General features: G+C 45.5%; 1 protein-coding gene across 4 annotated transcripts in view; it reads right to left on the bottom strand.

Moving 5' to 3' along the window:
• WBP1L (WW domain binding protein 1 like) overlaps positions 1–23,696 on the bottom strand; it is a 63,915-nt gene that overhangs the window by 7,212 nt on the left and 33,007 nt on the right. For 2 of the 4 annotated variants that reach the window (XM_090278519.1, XM_090278520.1), the window contains exons 2-4: positions 16,584–16,686; positions 6,606–6,767; positions 1,692–5,331 (exon numbers count right to left, since the gene is read on the bottom strand). In XM_090278519.1, the coding sequence (XP_090134645.1) occupies positions 4,559–5,331; positions 6,606–6,767; positions 16,584–16,686 (1,038 nt within the window). In that variant the 3' untranslated portion in view covers positions 1,692–4,558. Of the gene's footprint in view, positions 1–532; positions 1,579–1,691; positions 5,332–6,605; positions 6,768–16,583; positions 16,687–23,696 lie in introns of those variants that run through there. The other 2 variants (XR_016511250.1, XR_016511249.1) reach the window with 2 other exon arrangements.

The following is a 23,696-nucleotide window of genomic DNA, read 5'->3' as shown; positions in this document are numbered from 1 at the left end:
ATCCAGAGCTTTAACTCCTGAAAATTTTACAATGTTTCTAAGTTACACCTCCCTATGGAAGCTGGAGGCCATTTCAGCACTGAGGGGCTCTGTTAAGGAAGCATATCTGGATGTGGGGGCCTCTGAGGGCTTATGAGGAGGGAAAAAAGGGGTAAAGGAGCGTCTGATATAAAGTATCTGGGTCACCTTTCACCATGCTACACCCCTGCTCAGTACACCTTTCTCTGGTTCCTTCTCCCCTTTTAAAAGAAAACAAAAGTTCTTCATTTGACATCAATACTATAACTGTCCTACCCACTAGTAGACTGCCTGGGCTTTGGAGGCAAATGATCAAATTCTGTATCTACCACTTACTAGTTGTGTGATCTTGGACAGGTTGGTCAACTCTGAATGCCTCAATCCCATTAACCAAGCAGGAATAATTACTGGACATGCTTCAAAGGGCTGTTTTGAGGCTAAAACTTAAAAATGTAGGTAAGATGCTTACTACACAAGTCCCAGCATTGTGTAAACAGTCAACAAATGAAAACAATAAAGATAAATTATTTTTATTACCTGCTTACTTCTCCAGCTTTATCTCCCATCACTCCCCAGAAAGCAATTATCCAGCAAGATTAAGTTGCTCGCAGGTTTAGACAGGACACCCACGCCCTCGCTTTAGACCTATCACACTTCCTTGTGCTTTTCAGCATCTGGCACACAGTGGGCACTCAATAATCTACAGGCTGAACGTTTGCCTAGAATCCCCTTTACACCTTTCCTCACCTGGCAAGCTCAGTTCAGAGGTCTCTGTTCTGAACCCCCACGTGGCTTATTCTCTTCCCATGTCCTGTGCACCACATGCTTCATGGTACTTCCCATGTGCTACCAAAACTGTGTGCTATGAGAACTGTCTTCTCTAGACCATTAGCTCTTTTAATTAAAGAGGAGGCAAGTCTAAGGCATATGGGGTACTTGCATTTCCAATGCCTAGCATATGGTAGGTGCTCAATAATGCTCCTCTCTTAAGTAAGGCCAGTTGCTCACCCCCAGGCTGGAAATCTATATCCCAGACACCTCCCGGGACCCACTGCCCTTTGCAGTAGATCAGGCAGAAGTGGGTTTCCAGCAGGTTAGGCCAACAGTCAGCCAAACCCACTTCCCTGAGTGAAACCCTGTTTTTGCCTTCCCCCTAAAACGAGAAACTGGAGAATGGGGAATTTCTTGAAATTCTTGTTCATCAAAGCTACTCTGATTTGTGCTTCAGGGCATCTGTACTGTCTCCGTTTGAACTTGGTCACCTGGGGGAGGAACTCAATGACCCGGGAGCCTGGAGTGCAGTGGTCTGTCATGTTTTAGCTTCAAGGTATCTGACAAAACATGTTTCTGCTTTTTGGAGGTCTGATTTTAACCTGTTTGTGGGACTTTACAAAAGTATTGAAACATCAGACGTATACTTTTGCCAGAAAGAGGGTTTGGGGAAATTCCTCAGCACAAAGTGTGGCCTCAGCAGCAGCATCACCTGGCTTGATCTTGGCCCTGCGGTTTCTGCCCAGCCCAGGAGTCTGTCCTCAGCTGCTGTATGACTTCTTTCAGCCTCTGCGTGGAGAAGGGAAAAGCGCCTGTGGTTAGGAATCTTGTGATGTGACTCCCTGAAGTCTGAGGTACAGGAAAAAAGGAACGAAGTGCTTCAAGAAAAAAGCGCAGCAGAATGTTTGGGATTGATTTTATTTGGGCTTCTCACAGTGGTTAGAGCCACGCTGTCTTCAGAACAATCACAGCACAGGAAATGCATCACCGAGACTGCCCAGAAAGGTCTGACCAGCTGAATCTTATTGCTTAAAATACACAGAGTCACAATAACTGACAAACGGCAACGTGCCTCACATAGGAATGTGTTAGCGTTTGCAAATCTGACTAGCACCAAACCCTCGCCCAAGACCTTCCTTCTCAACTCACCTGGAAAACCAGGCTCCACCAAATCTCCCTGGCCCCCTGACAAGTCCTTCAATTCTCCATTTCCATCTCTCTCTGCACTCACGGTAGCCTCCTGGAGCAGGGGACAGACTGTGATTGCTGCACTCAAGCCCAGCTCCCCAGGCTCCATTATCCTCTTCTTCTGACTTTAGGGTAGGATGCTACATGAACCTTAACACAGACCAGTTCCCCACTCTAACTGGGGAAGGAACTGTGAGCGGGTTGGAATTCATCCATATGGTCAGTTAACTGAAGGAGGATTCATTTTGGTAAAACGTGGTCTCCTTGGAGACCCCTCAGTGAGTTGCTTGGGATTTTTCTTTTTTAAATGGTGGAAGGAAAGGCATCTGAGGGCTGCTGACGCACTCCCGCCCACTCTCGCTGCACGGGGGCTTGCTGGTGAGCACTGGACCCCAGCAGAGCGAGGTGAGCCCTGTGGTATCTGCCAAACCCTCCTGGCAATTCTGGGCAGGGCTGCCGTCTGGGCCACAGCTAGTCCAAGCTTGTCCCTGAAGATCCAATTACGCTTCTATCTGAAGTTCCACCTTCACTTTCTGTCCCAAGTGGTGGTGAACGCCCCCCCACCAGGGGGCTGATACCGAAGGCCAGGAGCAGCTGAGGGAGGCAGTCAGGTTCGGAGCACATTTCCATTTACAGGGAACAGAACACAGGCCTCCGAGTGTCCACGGAGCAATGTGCAAATTGCAGTGATGGGTAGAGTAAAACCTCTACTTCGAGGACAGTATCCCTGGCAAACACTGGGGACTGCCATCGACAATGCTGCTGAATACACCCAAGTACACAGTCAGACATTTGTTCAGTAAACAGTAAATGCATAAAATAAATTACCTTGAGAGGGCCATAGTTGCTCCAAACATGTGATCATGAGAGCAGAATGGCTGCCATTCAAAGTATGTTCACAGGAAAACAGGGCTGGGGCTCACACACAACAAACAGACACACATAGGTTACCCAAAAAGTCATTGTATACGGACTTCACTTTGTTCAACATGGATTTTGGTTTTGTGGACTCCAAACGCAGACACTCGTTCATCTCACAGCCTTGGATTTGTCTATGTTTGTATACATATGTATTTTTTCCCTTTCTTATCATAACATCAATGCCTAGTCTGAATGTCATCATTCAAGAGTGGGGGAAGAACCGAACTCTTCATATGAACAGGGCTGGGCAGGGAATGCTAATTTCGGTTGTTTGCTTTCTCGATTCAGATTATCCCTATCAAAGCTCAACTGGTTATCTGAAGCCAAACTAACGTAATAAGGATCCTGTAGTCCTTCTGGAGAGCTGCCTTCACCCTGCTCCTGGGCCACTGAGACTCTTTACAAAGGTTACAATGATTAGTTCTCCCACTCACAAGGAAGGGGGAAGGGGAAGGGCATGAAAACCACAGATAACCAAGGCATGTTTTTCCAAGTGGTCAGTTAAAAAAAACAAAAACAAAAGAACTTACTCAGAATCAACAGAAAATACTGTGTGAGAGCCAGGCTGTGGGGCTGCCCTTCCTCAGGACCCACAGCCTCCTCCTCTGTTCATATACAACAGTGAGATATAAAGGCCCGCAGACCACGTGCTTGGGATGGGGAGGGCGGCCCTGATCACCTGTGGGCATAGACCTATGGGCAGAGGTGCAGAAAGCTGCACCTCTATCCACCACCACGGTTGAGGGCCTCCTGTGCACCCACAGAAGTTCCAGCGCTATCCCCTACCCAAGCCAGCGCATAAAACATCTCCTTCCGGTTCAACTGCAGCCAGGCTCTCAAAGGCCAACATGGGAAAAGAGCCACAAGACTTCCCTTTTCTAGAACAGAATTCTTGCCTGCATACTGGTAAAGTTCTTGTTTTTAGCTCACCTTTGTTCTTTTTATAAAAAAAAAAAAAAAAAAAAGGCAGTATAATCTCGACACCTGGAACAGTCCGCGGCCAGCCAGAACGTGCTGGGCAGGGCCCCTCGGCGATGCACTGATGCACCGCCCTCGTCACCTGGAATTTGGGAACGCAACAAACCCTCACCCACCTACTACACGACTGCCTGTCAGCTCTCATCCCCCCGCCCCCGACAGGATTAGCCCGAGTCCGGCTCTGCAGACACTGGCAGCAACGGGCACCCACCTTCAGTCAGGGCTGAGACCTGCCGCCTCTCCTGGGCCGACAAAGGAAGGTTCTCTTACACCAACACCAGAGCAAAAATCCACCCCACCACCCAAAGTCGCCTCAGGACACAGTCTTAGCCCCCTTCCTTGGGGGCTTCTTAGCACACATCTCTTTGACCCACAGGTGGGGAGCTATGACTTGAAAAGGGAGTAAGAGGGGACAGGGGTGGGGTATGAGGAATGAGTCACAGAACCAACTTCTCAGCCCTCCACAACCATGTGCTTATGTGGGGGGAGGGGCATCCACACGCCAAACTGTACCTGGAGATGTAGAAAAATGCAGGAACCAAGGGAGAGAAAAGGAAAAAACAAAACAAAACCAGAACCAAGTGGCTGTACCACTTTCTCTGAAAGTCACTTAATGCTTCTTTCGTGGTTCTCCCCTGCCCTGGTTGTCTCGCCGAGTACTCGGAGGCAGGCAGGGCCTGCTCTAGCTGGGGGAGCCACTGGTCTGGGAGTTAGGGGAGTCCTGCTCATTGATGGTGTTCAGCAGCAGGCATGCAGGTGGCCGCGGCAGGGTGGCGTGCCCAGGATCACAGGCCTGCCCCTCGGAGGGCTGGCAGAGCCCTTCCTCCTCGTCACCAGGGGGCCGCACGTGGCAGCTGTCGCAGAAGTCCAGGGGCCCATCCAGAGCGTCGTCAATGAGTGTGTTGAACTCTTTGAGGTCGTCGTCGTGGTGGCCCCGGCTGCACACACACACCTCAATGCCGGAGTCGCCGGTGAAGCGGCGATGTCGGCTGGGCGTCTTATCCTTGCTGTCGGGGAGGGTGTTGCCCTGCTCACAGCTGTAATCTTTCAGCAGCTCCTCCTTACATTCGGAATCCTTGTCCAGGAAGGCCTCAGGGGCCGGCTCCCCCGGGCCAGCCACAGAGCCGCAGGGCTCCATTCCGGGGGCTTTGGTGGCTGCTGGGTTGGCTGGCATGTCGGTGTGGGAGGGCTCAGGGTCAGCAATGATGCTTGGGGGTCTCGTGCTGCTTCTGCTGGGCCCAGACAAGGGGCTGCTCTGCACCCCCTGGGAGGCCCTGGTGGGATCGGCGCCTGGGGGGCTGCCGCCTGCAGGGCCACACTGTGCAGACAGCTGCTGCTGCTGCTGCTGCTGCTGCTGCTGCTGCTGTAGCTGGAAGGCACTGTATGGTGGGGGAGGAGTTGGAGGTCGGTTCACCACTTCCTCATAAGGAGGTAGTAAATAGTTTGGCAAAAACCCTAAAATGGGGAGTAGGGAGGAGAAATTACTGCACTGGCAATGGATCTAGGACAGAGATAGTAAACATGTTTCTCCCCACCCCCAGCATACCCACCGAGTGACAGCTACAGCCCTTGGTGTGGGCAGGGCAGAGACCCGTGGGAGGAACCTAATCTAGCTTCTTGAAACTGGAGAGCCCCTAAAGCTGCTTCATGGACAAAGATTTCTGCCCGTCTGGTCTGGAGTGAAAGCAGAGGGCTAGGCAAATGTGGTGGATGGCCAAGAAGAGATCACTTCTGCCTGGAATGGGCCTGTTTCCACAGGCATGTACCCCTCAGGTTTCATGGTCAGACTGTCCTCCATGTACGGCCCATGAGCTTCAGGGTCAGGGACCCTAACTCAAGGCTCTGTGATCACTTTTTTGGGGAGGTTAACTATCTATGTTGTCTCACTCTAGTGTGGCTGGAAGTGGTCTGGGAAGCAAAACCAAGCCTCATCCTGACTCAGGTCAAGAGCAGGTAGGTTACCAGCGAAGGGTGAGGGCCTGTCATCCAAAGCATATTAAGAACACGCCAGGCAAGTTACCTTTTGACTGTGCTGAATGCCTTGAGGCACTGATGGTCTAACTAACTATTATATAACAATAATTGTTAGCATTTACTGGGCACTTGCTATATGCCAGGCACTGTGCTAAGCACTTAACTCTTCTAGATGTGAAGTTCCACCTTTGTGGTCGCTTTTTTCTGTAGAACACACCGCAGAATGGCTTTGGACGAGCTGCACAGCTGGGCCTCCACTTGGCTGTTTGAGAGGTCATGGGTATGGAGGCCCAGGGAAGTGAGGTGAGTGCTCTTCGGTGAGTCACTGAGTTTCCTGATTCTCAGGAAGTCCCAATGTCATCCCCAACACCTGCCTCTTTCAGCACATCACATGGCAGTACCCAAAATGGGAGGCTTTCAGACCACTGAACTCTAAATCTCAGTTCACTCACACCATATACCATCCAACTACCTGCCTAAAAAAAAGGAATCTGCTAACGCAGCAGAGACTTGGTCAGAGCCCAGCCAGTGTAGATCTGCAATGGCCCAGGGGCTTCAGAGAGCTGTATCCACAGCACTGGTTCCTCTGTGCTAAATGTGACCACCCCCTTGTTCCTATACTTTCAAAACCCTGCTCTGTGCTGGGCAAGGAGGCAAAACCCCCCAATGCCCATAAGAGCCTTGGTCACCGATACGCACATTCTGTGCATCCTGGGATTCCAAGGGTGGGGTTGGATAGCTTTGGGTGTACGTACTGAAATAAAATGGCAGCGCTGAGTAATTATGGGCTTCCCGATAGGCAATCAGGTTGATTTCGTGTTGCCGCTGCTGGGCCTGAAGGCGGTGCTTGGCTCGGCGGTGGTGGCAGACACAGCAGCAGCTCAGGATGATGATGATGGTCCACACCAGCCAGAACCCTGGGGGCCAGGAAGCAAGACAGAGAGGCAGGGACACAGTGAAAACCAGCCAGGCGGGCAGCTCTCAGAACAGGGAGGTCCCCAGCAGAGCCCGCCTAGTCAAAGCTGTCACTGTCAGGCCTCGCTCAGTGAATTCACATTTAGAACCTGCATTTAATTTTCTTTCTTTCTTTCTTTCTTTTAAATTGACTTTAGAGAGAGAGGAAGGGAGAGAAAAAGAGAGAGAAACATCAGTTTCCTTTATGTATCCTGACTAGGGATTGAATCCACAACTTTGCTGTACTGGGACAATGCTCTAAGCAACAGAGCTACCTAGCCAGGGCAACCTGCATTCATTTTCACAAATGTTTGGGCCACAGTGAAAGACACGGGGGATGAAAGAGGGCAGGATTGTAAGAATGACAGTCACGGTCACTTACTCTGGGGAGCTTCCAGGGGCCTTGGGGAAAGGAAAAAAGGCCAAGGCAACCCTCCAGCACCATTGGTCCTCCCATATTTTAGGTTTGGTGGGCGTTAAATATGCTCTCCCTTTTAGGACAGTGTACTCGTCTTCTCTCAAGAAATCTCTGAGAAAATGCTTTAGCTTCTCTTAGTGCCCATCTTCTCCCAGAAGGACAGCTCTCAGGCTTACTTCCTGCTGCTGACACCGGGCTGTTGACCAAAAGCAAAGAGCCTCTCAAAATCCCCACCACTCAGCTCATTAGCAACTGCAACGGGCCTCAGAGGGGCTGCCTAATAAATTCTTCCAGGTTCTCCTGATGTCACCAAAAAGTTCTGGGGCTTTTCTCTACCATGTGTGCCTCAGTAATACAAGAGTCCCTAAACTCAGAGGTGGAAAATTCTAATTGTCTCAGGTCCATCTCTTCCCTAGGGAGTGCAAATGACTTCCTCAGCTCTTGATATAATCCGGTACAATTCCATCTCCCACTGTCACACAAACAATCCACTCACACCTCCTTTGACCTGCAGTCGCATTAGACTCAGGGCCATTAGCAGCCTCCCCTTCTTCCTCCTTGCTCCTGAGAGGGGTGGGAGAACAGAGGAGAAGACCCCCAGGCCTCCTTTCTTCAGGCGCATTATTTCTTCTTCTCGCTTCCCAGGTTCCCTGGTTAGGTACTTGGAGTATCTGGGCGAACCCTAATATAAGACCCCCTCTCCAATTTTCAAATGTATGTAGAAGAGCCTTCTAAATATTTTTTAAATTAATGAGCAATTTTGTTTTGGAATATATAATACAGATGGGGGGAACTGGAATAAAAAACACAAAAATTGTGACTTATCTCTTAAGTAGTGAGTTATGGCAAATTTTAATTTTCTTTTCCCAATTATTTTCTTCTTTCAAATTACAAAACTGGAAACAAAGTAAATCAAAACAAAATATCTGTGATTAATTTTATTTTTGCTGGCTTTTATTTTAAAAATTAATATATTTCCGGATGGGTTTTTTTAATTCCTCTGGGAATATATTCATACAATGTAAGGATATGAATCATTAAAAAAATCATTCACAGATACTATTTTTTTAAACATATATACATAAATGTTTCTGGTATTAAATAAAAAAGCAGGTTATGAGACAATATAAAACATGATCTCAATTTTTGCCTGAAAAACGTATATATAAATATCTAGAGGAATGATCAGAAAGTTAATCGTGAGGTTATTCCTGGAAAACAGGACAACAGATTTTCTGGTACCAGCTCCCTCAATTTTTCCTTATCTATATTTCCTAATTTTTCTAAGATAACTGTGTACTTCTCTGAAACTAAGAAAAGTTTTATCTGAGGCTCTGGCCGGGTGGCTCAGTTGGCTGGAGCAGCGTCCAGTGCATCAAAGGGTTTCGGGTTTGATCCCGGTTGGGGCGCGCACGGGAGGCAACCGATGCATGCTTCTCTCTCACATCATTATTTCCCTTTCTCTCTCTCTCTCCGCCCTCTTCTCTCTCTAAAATCAATAAACACATATGCTTGTGTGGGGATTAAAAAAAAATTATCTGAGGAATAACTTTAAGGTGAGTTGTTTTTAAATGAGAATACATTATATTATTGTTCATTTGTTCTCTATTCTTAAATAACTTCAATTTTTTTCCATTACAAATGCTACATCTATTTTTTATCATCTGCTTTGTAATTATAAATCTGTGTTTAGAATTTGTTAAGTATTTCCACATGTATCTCTTGCCAGATTGAATTAACATCACCGGTTTTTCTTAAAGACTCCCTTCTCCCCACAGACACACTTGTAAATGAATAGAACCTTGATTTTTTTTTTTTTTTACATTTGTACCAGAACACAATATTCTGAAAAATCCCAGTGACATTTAGGGTGTGGCCTCCGGCAACAGCTCTTTCTGTCCCCCAGGGATGTCCCCACTGAATCTCCCCACAAAGCCACCCTTATAGGGTGAGACGGCATGGAGGTACAGCTGCCAGGCTCTGGCAAGCTTTTCAACACCTAATTGCTTGCGGTACATGCCAGCATTCAATGGAACTTTCTGCAGAGGCCTGGCAGAGAGAAATGGGTGGTGGATTTTTTCCCATCAGCAGACAGAAAAGCCTCATTCCTAACCAGAGAACATAAACATAAGTTGAAGTCAGAAGTCTCCCTGTGGTCCCTGTCCCACAGCCCTACTGACATTTGCTCAACTGAACTTAAATTTCTCTCCTGCTGCCGGCTGACTGAAGCCCAGACAGGCACTGTTAGAGGAGCCCTCAAGAATGGTATTGAGGCCAGAAAGGAGCTCTGGGAGTGAACTGGCTGCCTGCTGCTGTCCTACAACGTCTCCTCCAGCCCCTGGGTTCAATCCGGTTCGCTCCCAGCCTCCTAGGGTGGGACTGCACTGAAGGCATCACGAATAAGCACAGTGCATTCTGATGAAGAGCCTAACTCCAGAGGAATTTCAAGGGCAAAAAGATTCTGGGCTGAACACCCTTTTTATAATACTTATATTTGTTACTTTTTCCAGTATAATCTCACAGTCCTTCATAGTTCTGTGTTACTTGGTAACTTAGAAAGTACATTCTCCCATTAGATAATCAGCATTTAACTCTTTTAACTTTCAGGCAGCAATATATATGATCTAAGGCAGTATTTCTCAGATTTTATAACATGCTTTAAAAAAAAAAAACCAAAAAAAAAACAAACCATGCTTTTGCCCTGGCTGGTGTGGCTCAGTTGGTTAGAGTGTTGTCGCATAAACCAAAAGGTCTCAGGTTGGATTCCCGGCCAGGGCACATGCCTAGGTTGCGGGATCAGTCCTGGTAGGAGTGCCTCAGAGACACAATGTTTCTCTCTCACATCGATGTTCTCACTCTCTTTCTCCCTTCCTTCCTCTCTCTCTAAAATCAATAAGCACATTCTCAGATGAAGATAAAATTAATAAATAAAAATTAAAAAATTAAGAACCCATGTTTTTAACAGGAAAAATCTCATGCATTGGTTTTCATGCTAGCCAAAACCCCAGAAAGGGTTTTCCCCCTTCTGGGCATATGAGTAGGTTGAACTTCCTGGCCCCCTTCTGATTGGATGAGGCTTTGAGACTGGTTCTAACTAATGAATTGGAATTGGAAGCCAAAACATTTTTTGCACGTGTGAGACCCTCCATGGGTCTTCCTTCTGCCATGGCAATTGGCAGCATTCCAGATAGTGACTTCAGGGTCAGTCTGGCCCCAGAGGATGATGAAGTGGGAACAAAGCTCCCAACCAACTTGCAATGGACATACTATAGCGTGAGCAAGAAGTAAACCTGCTGTTTGTCCACCAGGATTCTGACTTTTTTGTTACTGCAGCATAATGTAACCTATCCTGACTGATGCAATGAGTCCGTAAGCTTTTCTGAGTGAGATTTAAGAGGTTCAAAAGATTCCTAAGCAGATCCTTGATCCAGAAAAAGGCTGAGATCCACTGAACTAGAAGTATAATAGAAAAAGAAGGTTTTTTTTGTTTTTTTTTTTTTTTAAGGAAAAAGTAGGCAAGTCAGAAGAGGAATGGGGGAAGAAAAGAGACAACAGGATTATATGTGTGGACCAAACTGGGGGAAAACTAACTTGGGAGCAGAAGGGGTCTAGTGATATGATGTGGTATTATTAGTAAAGGTCCAAAAAAGAGCCCTAATGAACTGTCCCCACTTAACGGAAGGTAGAAGGCATTCTTGTCTTACCCTCGCAAAACAGATCCTCCTGGGAGCCACTCTAGTCAAAGCAGTGTCCCCTCAATCTTAAAAGGGAAAATATCCAGACTAGTCTCTATGGAGTTGTGCCAACTTTTGATCTTTTTGCTAGATTTCACAAATAAGGAAAAGCTTCAGAAAGGAAAACTTAATGAAAGACACATAGCAAAAGACAGAAGCACACCTTCCTTCCCAAACACAGACCTACCCAGAGATTATACTCCCCAATGACAACTTTGAAATTCATGATCCCATGTTGGGAAGCATTTATCACGCTAAGCAAAATGGAAATATGTTTTTAAAAACAATCACAGTCCAATGCAGGCACCGAGTCATGTGGCTCAGAGTTCACAATAAACTTGGGAAAACACTACTCCCCAGCTGGCAGGAAATTCCTCATTAGGAAGCCAAAGCATAAATTAGCTCTCCTTTCACAGGATGGCGGGTGACCCCCGCTGGGCTCCTTATACCTTTCAGCAGGAGCTCCTGCTACTGTCACTGTGGGAAAAGCCTGAATTTGGGAAATGAAGACTTTAGAGGACTTGCAACTTTATCTGAAAGACTGGACAGTTTCCTGTAAGCATGACTGCAAATAGAAACAGAAGAGGCAGACAACTTGGGTTCAAATCCCAGCTCACAAAACCATTTCCTAGCTTTGGTAATTTTTTGACTTTGCTCACCTATAAAGGGGAAGAATAATGCTCTCTACCTACTTGATCATTATGAGGAAAATTAGCTAATATATGCAGAACACCTAGGACCATGCCTGGTGTACAGTAAGTTCTCTAGCTTATTATTATTGTTGTTGTTACAGGCATGGCCACAGATGACAAGGGATTCCTTTAAATTTCCCTTTTAATCCATAGAAAAGCAAGAGTGAGGAACAAGTCCAAAATCTGCTTTTAGGTTCTATCCTTGGCTAAATTCATCAGAAAACCAGGCCCACTTACTGCTGGTCAGCTTGTCTTTGTCCTGAAGCCCAGATCACTAGGGAACCAGGGTCCAGTAAGGGCTGAGGGAAGGAGGCCCCAGCTCCCCGCTCTCTGCTTTGCTCAGTGGGGCAAGCGCTGTGGACCTTCCTTAAGAGCAGCTCAATGATGGGTACCTTAAGATAAACTAAAAATTGTCCTGGCTGAGTAGCTCAGTTGGTTAGAGCATTGTCCCAATATGCCAAGACTGCAAGTTCAATTCCTGGTCAGGGCACATACAAGAATCAATCAATGAATGCTTAAATAAATGGAACAACAAATTGATGTTTCTCTCTCTCCTTTCCCTTTTTTCTCTAAAATCAGTGAGTTAAAAAAAATTTTTTTTAATTAAGGAAAAATTAAAATTTTTTTCTTAAATGTTAGTATGTGAAAAGCTGGGCAGCATTAACTGGATTTACTAATAATCTGTTTCATGTCATCTCAGGGAAATTGCACTGTCTAGAAACACTCACCTGTTCCTCATTAAAGCCCAAACCAATGAAAATGGATGCCTGATTGAAGTTCCCTGAAATTATCTCAGGAGCAGTAATTCTTAGCTCTGACCCCTCCCTGGAAAATGGAGCTGGGTGAGTGGAAAGAGCCCTGGGATGAGAATTGGGAAGTCCGGGTTCAGGCTCTTTGGCCTTAAGTATGCTCCCTGCTGTGGGCAACCACTCCTCATGGTTTAAGGAATTGTAGACCCGGCCTGAGCATGCCTGAGCATGACGAGCCGCCAGCATCCTGGCCGTGCTTGTCTCTAAGTCTCAACATAAGACTGTGCGGAACATAACTGTCAACCACTCAGAGGGTTGCCATGGGAATTGGATCAAAGAGCACTTGTTAAGCTCATTGTGCTTTAGAACTTGCTCTGCTTTCCTTATCAGCAATGTAGTGTAAGCTATCTTTAGCAGGGAGTATATGGAACCCTGCACCTGGTCTGAATGTTTTATAGACCTTGACTCTAATCAGTCAGTGTGATTCCCGAATTAGTGTATGTTATCTGTTACTGTCAAAAGCCTGAATACAATAGACAATTTATAAATTTTAGCCTTATATCTCTCGTATGTATCCTCCTCAATAAAAGACATGAGGGATGAAGGTTTGGCTGCTGGTCTCTACTAGAGAGGCAGTCACCTTCCTTCCCCCAGACATAATAAAGTGTCCTGGGTAAAAAGTTTGTTCCACCGTGGTCACGAAGCCTCTGCTGGACAGAGCAACTTCCAACCGATCCTAGGGTATGTGTGGCACCTCCACCATACCCTTCCTCCCCAGGTCTTGGCTTTTAGGTTGTTCTCTCTATTCCATGAAGTGCATCCTTAAGTGGAAAGTAAATGTGCATATTTGTGACCCTCCATGCCCTGGGCCTATCACCCTTCTACCCTAACACTTGGAAGGCTTTGGAGTGAGGAACGCTGACCTTCCTACGCAGCTGCATAGCCCTGGTCCAGAGACACAGGGATGCATCTCTAGTAGGGTCTTCTCTAGGCGAAATGAGATGATGTGCATGAAGACCTTGCTTAGTGCCTGGCACTGGGAGAGTTCTATGCACATTAGCACCTTTATTATTGCCTATTTCTTCCCAGGCAAGCCCCAGGGAAAAGGTTAACAACGTGATCCATACTCTTATTCTTTCTCATGGGGCCTTGACCTGTGGTGTTCCTCAGCCTGGAAAACTGTTCTACCCTTCTCTATGTGTTTAAATTCTATCTACCTTTTAAGACCCGCTTCACATACTACCTCTTCCATGCAGCCTGCCTGATTCCTGTCCAGATAAAACAAGCTCCCCTTCTGAACATTCACAGCAGTTCTGGCAAATACATTCCACTCTCTACTTTGCATTACTCCAGGGGCATCTTGTCTTATCTCCTCTCTCTGCTAGGAGATGCCCTTCTTGATGGCAAGGATTATATCTGCCCATAGGTTGTTACACAAAAGAGGCCAGAGCATCTGGTAGAAACTTGTTAGAATTACAAATCCTCCAGTCCACCTCACACCCTATTGAATCAGAAAATCTGGGAGTAGGGCCCAGAAAACTGTGTTTTAATGAGCCCTCCAGGAAATTCAGATGCTTGCCAAAGTTCAAGAACCAGTGGAATAAGGGTTTGCTGAATGAATAAATGATTGAATGATGAGTTAAAAGTACAAGTGCCATAAAAATGTGCGGGCTGATAATAATAATGACCAGGTCCTTATAGCCTCAACCACTGCACTGGAAAGACAGAACCTTTACTTCCTGTCTGATGCAGGCCCAGTAATGACTGGTGGCTTGGGTCACAGCAGGCTGAAAAGACGTGAGAGAAAGGGTGCTGGCTTAAGTTCAAGGTCTGTATGTGCTTGTGTGTCTGTGTAAAGTTGTGTGTGTGTGTGTGTGTGAGAGAGAGAGAGAGAGAGAGAGAGAGAGAGAGAGAGAGAGAGAGAGAGAGAGAGAGAAAGAGAGAGAGAGAGAGAGAGAGACCTAAGCACACAGGAAAATTCAGGTTGGTGGAAATAGCATTTTTCCCCTGGAGGCCCTCTGCTAAGGATTTCCTGGCGGAGATTTTCCTTCCAAAGTAAAGAAACAAAGAGAATAACCCATTACTTTCACATTTTAGGCAAAATTTAGAGGCAATTTGAGGGAGCAGGGTTCAAGGCCACAAAAAGTGCAGTTTTGATGAGAACTGAAAGGGCTCATTTCAACACTCAGCCTCTCTCTACACACATCAAGCAGAGGTCAAGACCCTAATAAGAAGGAAAACGAAAGAATTCTCTGAGGGCTGGGACACTCCCTGGGCATCTCCTGACCAAGAAGCCATTTCTGGGCCCAGAGGAGAGCGAAGTTTTTCTTCTACAATCTCCGTCCCTGATGGTGAGTCTTTTCTCCTCGTCCAGATTCTGTTTTCTCTCTGGCCTCCCCCTTTTCCCAACTGACCATAACTGGAAAGATAATTAGCCACTCATGCAGCTCTTTCTCTGGCTTTTTTTAAGTTCTTGGAGTAAAATGCCTGGTTCCCAGATGCCTCCCAGCCATCTGGGTCTCCCTGTCCCCGCCGCCCCACTACCCTGTCCTGGCTTCGGTGACCCAATTCTGGTGGCTACTGAGTCTGAGCTGCCAACAGCCCAGGAGGCTCTGCCAATCTGAGATGGGGCCATCAACTCACTCGCTTTCCGCAACTGATGCACCTGGGCCAGGCCCCAGAAAAACAAACTGTCAGCTCTGTGGCTTTTTGGCAGCCTGGCTCTGACTTTTGTTTTAACAAGGGATAGGGGGCAGAATTTGAACCCTGTGGTTATCTGCACTTTAAAACATTTAAACAGAGTCTGTCCACCTGCTTGGCACTGTGTGTTCTCTTTAAGTCCCTCAGTCCCATCCCTTCTCTTATAAAAAAGCAACAACAGTTCTGGGGTGGGGGGAGAAGTCTGCACCTGACTGCCCCTGGTATTCCTGAGAAAGGCAGAGGAGTAGGTCCTCAGTCCTCAAGGGGAAGGGCCAGGGTGAAAAGAGGTCCTGTTTATAAGAACCACTCCCACTCCCATTTGCATTTACAGGGAGAATCTTCTCAGCCAAGAGCCTAATTTCCTTTCCATACAAGATAAATAGCACTTCTTGCTGTTTTCTGACATATCACGATGTGAGGGGAACAGGGAAATCAGAAAGAAGGTGGAGGGGAGTGGGTAGGGATTGATGGTGGCGATGAGGGCATGGTTTGACAAACAAGCTTGTTTCCAAATGGAGGAAGAGAGGGGGTGCTTAAAATTATCTGGGGAAATAGTCTATCATCTCCTTTCTCAACAGGCAGTTGTGAGAACCACTGCAATGCTGGCCACCTGGGGCCCTCTGCCCTAAGGACTCTCCCAGCCTCCCACTCTTCAACCAGCATCCCACAGTGTCTTATCTGAGTTCCAAGAAGATCAGAGCTCAAAGTGTGTTAGTGAAGTCTTCAAGCCTGGTCGCTCCCTGCGACAATAGCACTGTCAACCCTTGTGCAGCTCTGGAAGGGGCAAGTGGTCCTGGCCTCAACAAACCAGTGGCAAGACAAGGATGGTCTCTACAGGGCACTTAGCTCACGGTAGCAACAGAGAAGGGTGCACTAGAAAAGCCACCAGACACTTCAGTTTGAGAGTTGTGGAAGAGAACACAGGGACTCCCTCTCTCCAGGAACACTCGGTAGGCAGGGAGCTACAGAATGATGATCCCTTTGACAGAGACCCTCAGAAACAGAGGTAGCTCCCTGATACTGCATGAGGAGTTCTGGAACTTTGTGGTTCTTTTTTTTTTTTTTTTAATGGACTTACAGTGAATCACAGAGCCCAGCTCTACACTTGCAGCAGCTTGGCTGCTGCAACCTCTCTTCACAAATGTGGCAAGCCTGGGAGTCTGGGGTGGCCCATGGAAACATCTAAGTGGTTGTCACTGCTTGGCACACACTGGAGAGCATCGAAGAGAACCCAAGCAGGAGGTTCTGCAGCCAACCCAGTAACCACAGCCTCTTAAGAAGGCTCAGGCCATGTTCTCCACAACATCCAAAGAGCATCAGAGCTCTCCTCCTCTACAGAGGTACCACTTCTGGAACCTAGAAATCCTACTTGCCAAAACTGCCCCCAAGAGAATGAGAAAAGGGCTGACCAGTCCACACGTTTCCAGCGAGCACAGGCAGTAACCAGGATCCCAGGACAGCAAGAAAGCCCCAGGCAAGGACTTACACCAGAGTTCATAGTAGTAGTTGCAGCACTGAGACTGTCCACAGCAGTGTCCAGTGTCACAGATGTAGCTTTGATTATTGGTGCCCACACAGGTTTCCTTATCCTAAAAAATAAAAATTAAAAAAAAAGCATATTAAAATATAGATTTTATACTCCACGTTTCTTGCCCAGACTAGTGTGGTTTCAGTTGGTTGGGCATCTTTCTGCAAAGAGAATAGTCACTGGCTCGATTTCCGGGGCCATCCTGGGTTGAGGGTTTGGTCCCAGTTGGGGCACGTGCGAGAGGCAACCAGTCCATGTTTCTCTCTCACACAGATGTTTCTCTCCCTCTCTTTCTCCCTCCCTTCCCCTCTCTAAAAATAAATAAATAAAATCTTTAAAAAGAAAAAATACCCCTCCTTCTCATTCCCCTCTTTCTGGTCATCTGCTTACCCTTCACCAAAATGGTTTATACCAATGTTTATTCCATTAAGAAACAAATGTTAGAAAGAACAGCACACTTAAGGAGGGAAATGATTTATTAAAGGGAGAAGAGAATTCAGCACACAGCGGTGACTGGTAAAGAGCAGAGTTCTCCTCAGACAGGGTTATGTCACTTTTTTTTTATATTCAAGCAGAAACGCTTGATGTTCTAGTGTTAAACTCAGCTGGTAACAAGCTGATGCTTCTCCTATAATTAGCAGGAGTTTTAAATAAAAACGGCTTTTCTGTGCAAGTTCCTAGAATAATTAACGCAGTATGTATTCTAGGATTAGGCTCAGCATCTTGTTAGTCATTCCACCCTCTTTCAAAACACATGATCTCCAAGGTTAATTACTGTATGATTCAAAAGAGAGCTAAAAAAAACCCTGCTACTAAAATTCTTCACTTTTAAGGGGTGACCTGCTCAAGTGACCTAGTCCAACTTAGAGATGCTAGATCATTTTTTGCTTATCGAATGATCTACTAAGCTTGCCTGGATCTGGGACTCATACTGTCCTTTGTCAGGGGCAGGTGCAGAAAGGCCCTGCTGAGTTAACAATCCAGCATTCTAGTCACAGCACTGGGGTATGGGGATGGAGGTGAAAAAGGTTTTTTATATTTCATACTTAAATTTTGAAATACTCCACCAGCCAACCTGAAGTTCAGCCCACATGTTCTCTGGCCCATAATGTTTATGATGAAACCCCTAAGTCACCTTGCCAACTGGCTTTCAACTTTCTTTATTCTAAAGAAGTAACTCACACACTTACTGGACACTGTTTTGTTGTCAAGCACCGGGTTGGGTATGAGGGATATACAAAGATAAATAAGATAGTGTCCCTATCCTCAAGAAGGGAAAAAACCCTGCTCAGCAAAGAAACTAAAACCACAGTATTGTATTTGCTGCTACTCAGGCTGACCCTGCCCACAGCACACATCCGGGTGGACGCCTGCCAGTGGAAATTTAAGTCACATGGTCGGTTCCTCCTCCTGGGTCTGGCTTTACGAGGTTGTCTACTTGGCCAGGGGTATAAACAAAGCATGCCAGTGACTGTCTATAGGGGTAGAGGCTGGAGAACAAAAGTACAGGCACCTGAAGCCACAGGGAGAGGAAAAAAGAAGGGCTAAAAACCAGGTCCCTGGCTCAGTGCATGTTTCCACCACACATCCTCAGGTGTTTCCTGGTCTTTAAAGGGTTTTACACCCCGGTGTAAAGCAGTTTAAGAAGAAGGAAACTTGGGACATGCATTTTTAAACTCTGGCAATGAGGGTTTCACAATATTGCAAACAATTCTTCCTATCTTTGCCTCCCTGTGTACACCATATGCAGAAGGCAACAACCCAGTGGGTGGCTGTCCAGTGAGATGTCCCCTGAGAAGCCAGAAGCACATGGGGAAAGCAGATCTGCACTCACTTTTGCTAGAACACATTCTCTCTGAGCTCACGGTAAAACACTGCCTTCATGAGGACATCAAAAAGTTTCTCCGGAGCCCTGGCAGGTGTGGCTCAGTTGGTAGGAGCATCGTCCTGTACACTGAAAGGTTGCCGGTCAGGACACATGCTTAGGTTGCGGGTTTGATTTCTGGTTGGGGCACATATGGGAGGCAACCAAGTAATGTTTCTCTTTCTCCTTCTGTCTACTCATCCCACCCCCTCCCTCTAAAAATCAATCAATCAGTACAATTTTTTTTTTTTAAAGAATCCAGTGACACTTCTGCACTGGGAAAATTCACAGGTTCTGCACACACAGTAGCTAACTGGTCCTAGGTGAGGTGTGGAATGGAACATGTTTGAAATCTAAACAAGTGGCATCCTCATGACCTACTGGTGTCAGCTTTTCTCTTGGCTCTTCCATCCCCCAAGGCAGGAAGCCTGATATAAATAGGACCTCACTTTTTCCCAGGGAGAGCAGAACTGTAGCATCCTTTAGTCTAGAGTTCTTCAAACACTTTTTAACCAGTTTATCTTGTTCCCTGTTCACCTTCTGGCCCCAGATAGAGTCCTCCAGTTGCCTGGGAAGGTCTTGATTATGAAAATTGTCATTTTCTACTGCAGGAGAAAGAAAAGAAGGTGGGCAATTAAGGAATATAAGTATCTAAATGGGCTCATAGACCTTTAGCAAGTTAAAAAAGATTAGGGGTAGTGAAATGTGAGTATCAAGGTGAACTCCTCCAGAGAGAGGAGTTCAGGTGCCTTGGTTTTGGTCTGTCCTAGTTCTGCCACAATAGAGGAACATAACTTTGGGTAAATTACTCAGTGGCCCTAAGACTAATTAAGATGCTCTCTAATGTCCCCTTCAACTCAAAAGGCTTTATTATCCTACCCATCACGTGTTCCCTCTGATGAAAGAGCTTCTGAAATCTGTCCTCTCTCATTCAAAATGACAGCAAAGGCCCAGACCAGTGTGGCTCAGTTGGTTGGGCATCATCCCATACAGTGAAAGGTTGCTGGCAGAACACATGCGTGGGTTGCAGGTTCAGTCCCCAGTCGGGGAGCATACAAGAGACAACCAATCAATGTTTCTCTCCCTCTCTTTCTCCTTTCCCCTTTAAAAACCAAAATCAAAAACAAACAACAACAACAACAACAACAACAAAAACAGACCAAAGTGACAGCAAAGAACAGTAGTGTGCAAATGCTGCTTGGTGCTTTCCACCCTCCCCTGTAGAGAGAAGCTTAATAGTGGGGTACCCAGCCAACTCTCACAGAACTCCATGACCACCACGTGGCCCAACATCCACCATGAGGCAGAAGTGATGATGAGTCAGTCAAATCTGGGTTTAAAGCCCAGTTTATTAACTTGTTAAGCCCACCCTACTTATAACTGTGTGAGGTTGGAAAGTTACTTAACTTCTCTGAGCTCTTAATATCAATAGTATCATTTTGTGAGCCATTACTGCCAGCATGAAAGACCATCCAAGCAGCACTCTGCATTCATTTAGAATTCTCTCAGAAGAGCAAAGTTCACTGGCAACATGGGCTGCTCCAGGCACACAAAGAATAGAAAAAAGAACTGGAAAGAATGCAATGGAAAGTTCAAATATGGAAAATTCTCAGCACCCTCTATGATTACCCTTTGCTTTTCTTCCAAGCATATTCAAGCATTTTACACCGATTACGTTGTTCAGGCCAAGTCTTGAGGAGCGACCAGGAAATATCTATCCTTCCCAACCCTCTGTCTCCAGAGGGGAACTGGAGAACGTTTTGCCCTCTCCCTCTGGGCAGGAGCTCCGTCTCCTTATCCTCCTTCACCCCCAGGATGGACACAGAGCTTAGCAATTACAAGTTTGCTTAATGAAACAATAGCAGAGAGACCTGGGGTGAATAATATAGCTAAGTGTGTACTGGGCACTTGCTATGTGCCAGCACTGTTTCAAATGTTTTACATGTATTCTTTTATCTAAACTTGAAAGCAACCTTATGAAATGGGTATTATCAGGGAATTGAGGCCAAAAGAGGCTAAGTAATTTGCCCGAGGTCACATAGCTGGGAACTAGTCTGTCAGACTTCAGAGCCTGAACTTTTAACTATTATTAAGCTACAGCCTCCTTGGTTGAAGTTATACTTCTTCAGTTGCTTTTCCACTTTGGTTACTTAAATAAACCCAATAAAAGCCCCAAAACCAAATAAAATCAACATTTTGTCTTTGATGGAAAAGATAAGGACCCTGCCCTGTGGAGTTCTCTGACTTTGAGAACAGGATCCTTCTTCTACTTGGCAGTGAGGAGAGGCAACATGCTTGGGACTCCTCCCTTCTCTGCGCCTAACGTCGCCATTTTCACACATTGATTTACTGAAGAGCAGAATGGTGTTTCCTCCCCCTGTGAACCCAAGGCCTACATTCCTTCCTACAACACTTACTGAGTACCCTGCACCAGCTCTGAACGAGGGGTGGGGGACACAATGGGAAAATGGCTGGAAAAAAGTCACGACGCCCTGTCCTTGAGAAGCTTGCAGTCTCATGAAAAAAGGTAATGTAATCACACAGATAAAACTGCAACCAGGAGGGGAAAATACATGATTCAATGAGAGCTTACAACAGATAAGACCTACCAGCTAGCCAAGAAGGTCCAGAATGGCTTCTGGGAGGAAAGTAAATTGGAACTAAGATTGTCAGGATGGTTAGAAAGTTAGTGACTAGGGAAGAGGGACAGGAAGAACATTCCAGGCAGAGGAAATGAAACGAGCAAAGCCCTTTAGCTAGGAATGGTTGAGGAAGCAGGCAGGAAAGTTAGGTAAGTGGGGACCCGACCATGCAGGAAGGTGACAAGATCAGATTTACATTTTATTATTATTTTTTGTTTGTTCCCTCTTAGATTTGCCTTTTAAAGATACTTTCTTCCTGTCAGTTTTCACTTGGACAAAACCCCATGTTAGAAGGTAAAATTGTACATAAGTGAACTTGGTGTAAATAACATGCACTTTTATGCCAAGGTCTTTTTTACCTCCGGGACGACCGCAGTGATAACCACTAGGATCCTTGTGTGTTCTCAAGCCCTGGTACCACAGTGACTGGCTCCAACATATGGGACACCTATGGTCACCAAACAAAAAGCACAGGCACAAAGAAGCAAGAATGACCCACGCGGGCCTGGAAAGAACATTTTTTACGATGGAAAAGGATGAACAGTATGCCTTTTGCACATATGCAAAAAATTATCTCATCTCTTTGGTGGCAGCATATTTGTGGGACTAACAACATTTTCCTTAAGAGTTTCCAGGTCTTATAGCTGCTATTCTTAGCCGAGCCACTGTAAAGGTCAATTTAATCAGCGTAAGAACTTCCAAAGTGCCAGAATAAAAAGAGGCACTGGGCAGTAACAGTTGCCCAGGGATGGTTTTAATTTGCCAGTTTATGGGGCTGGAAAGCTCTGTAGCAACTGGCAACAGCATCTTCATGTCCTTAGGAAAGCACTGAAGTTTCAACATTTGAAAGTTAAAAAATAGGAAAACTGAAATACTTCACAGGATGCTAAAGCACAGGACGCCAACTATCTTGGCTGCTGGATATGAATGAATTTGAAGCACCACCTCTGTCTGGCTTTCCTTATGGGGAAAGAAACAGTTTGCAACGGAAACATTCAATTCCACAACTCAAATAATAAATATCCTCCTCCCCCACGTGCCAGGCACTGTGCTGGATGCTACAGCTACAGCAATGAGCAAGAGATTCTGGGGAAAGAGATTCTGCCTCCGGCAATACAGCGAGGTAGGTAACTTAAAAAATTCTTCTGTCAAAACCTGTAGAAATACTAGCTATATAACAATATCCTTGCAGCTGAGCTTGCAAGAAAGTAAGGAGTATCCCCAAGGGCCAAAAATGTTGTGGGGAACTAGAAACTACGCTGGTAAATGAGGTCAAGCCTTTCCAATCACCCTGGAAAGTGGCTGTTTATTGCTCTTGGGCCTACCTGAAGTAGGGACTTGGAACTGAGCACCAACATGAAGTGAGGATCCTCAAAGAGAGAGCACAGACTAGAAAAACACTAGCCCATTGGCACACAGTGACAATAAAAAAGCTCTGAATTTAGAGCAAAAAAAGTATCTCCTCTAATAATCTGTAACCGTAGGCCTTTCTGCAATTTAATTTGAGAAGTGAGTTGTATTACGACATGGTCTGAGAATCCCCAACCCAAAAATTTAATGCAAAAAGTGGCCCCAGGGTGGCAATAACTCTGTGACATCTAGCAGAAGAAATGTAAAACCCTGATAAAACCTACCCTCAATCAGGGCATGAAGGATTCCCACAAAGAAAGCTCAGTTGAAGATGAACTCACAATTTAAAATACAAATATTTATGCATAAATAATACATCACAAAAAGACCTGGGAAATTCAATAGCAGGATAAGACTTCCTGAAAAAGACAAGATAATAGAATGAACAGATAAACTATAAAATATAAGCATGTTTCAAATGATTAAAACCAAAAAGAATGAAAAACACGAGAAAAGGACATACTGAAAAAGAGAGAGAAAAAGAAGTTTGGAGAAAAAAAATAAAACTTGTAGAAAATAGTTATTGAAATTAAAAACTAAGCAGATGGATTACACAGAGATTAGACTAAGTTAAAGAAAGAATTAGTGAACTGGAAAACATCTGAAAAAATTCACTAACAGACGGCTTCTTCCAATTATGAGAAAACACAGAAGTAGCAAATGAGAAATAAAAAGCCCAAGAAAAAAAAAGGAGAATGGAGGAGAAGTAAGATTTAAAGGGATAATTTAAGAATTTCCAGAACCGGTTGAAGATACGGAATTTTCAGGAAATAATAAACTGACATCAGGACACATTGTTTAAAACTGGAGAACTACAGAAAGACAAAAAGATCTTAGATACATTCTGGTGAAAAAGACTGAAAATTAACAAGTGAAATTAAAACAGTAATAAGCTTCACAAGGATAATAAAACAATAATAGGACAAGGGGTCTTAGATGGGATCATCAGAAAAGGCTTCCCTGAGATGGTGACATCTGAGTGGAACCCTGAATCATGAGAAAAAGCCAATTTAAGCCACCCTATGGGATCAGTATTCCAAGCATGTCAAGTACATGAAAAGACATCAATGCAGGGATGAGCTTGGTGTGCTCAAGGAAAAGACTAGTGTGGCCGAGTACAATACAGTGGTCCCTCTCTATCGTGGTTCACTTATC

Source organism: Furipterus horrens, unplaced genomic scaffold, assembly GCF_987537825.1.
Source record: "Furipterus horrens unplaced genomic scaffold, mFurHor1.1.pri manual_scaffold_5, whole genome shotgun sequence".
Classification (NCBI taxonomy): Eukaryota; Metazoa; Chordata; class Mammalia; order Chiroptera; family Furipteridae; genus Furipterus; species Furipterus horrens.
The sequence above is the reverse complement of the archived record's forward strand: the minus strand, read 5'-3'. Positions and strand labels throughout refer to the sequence as shown.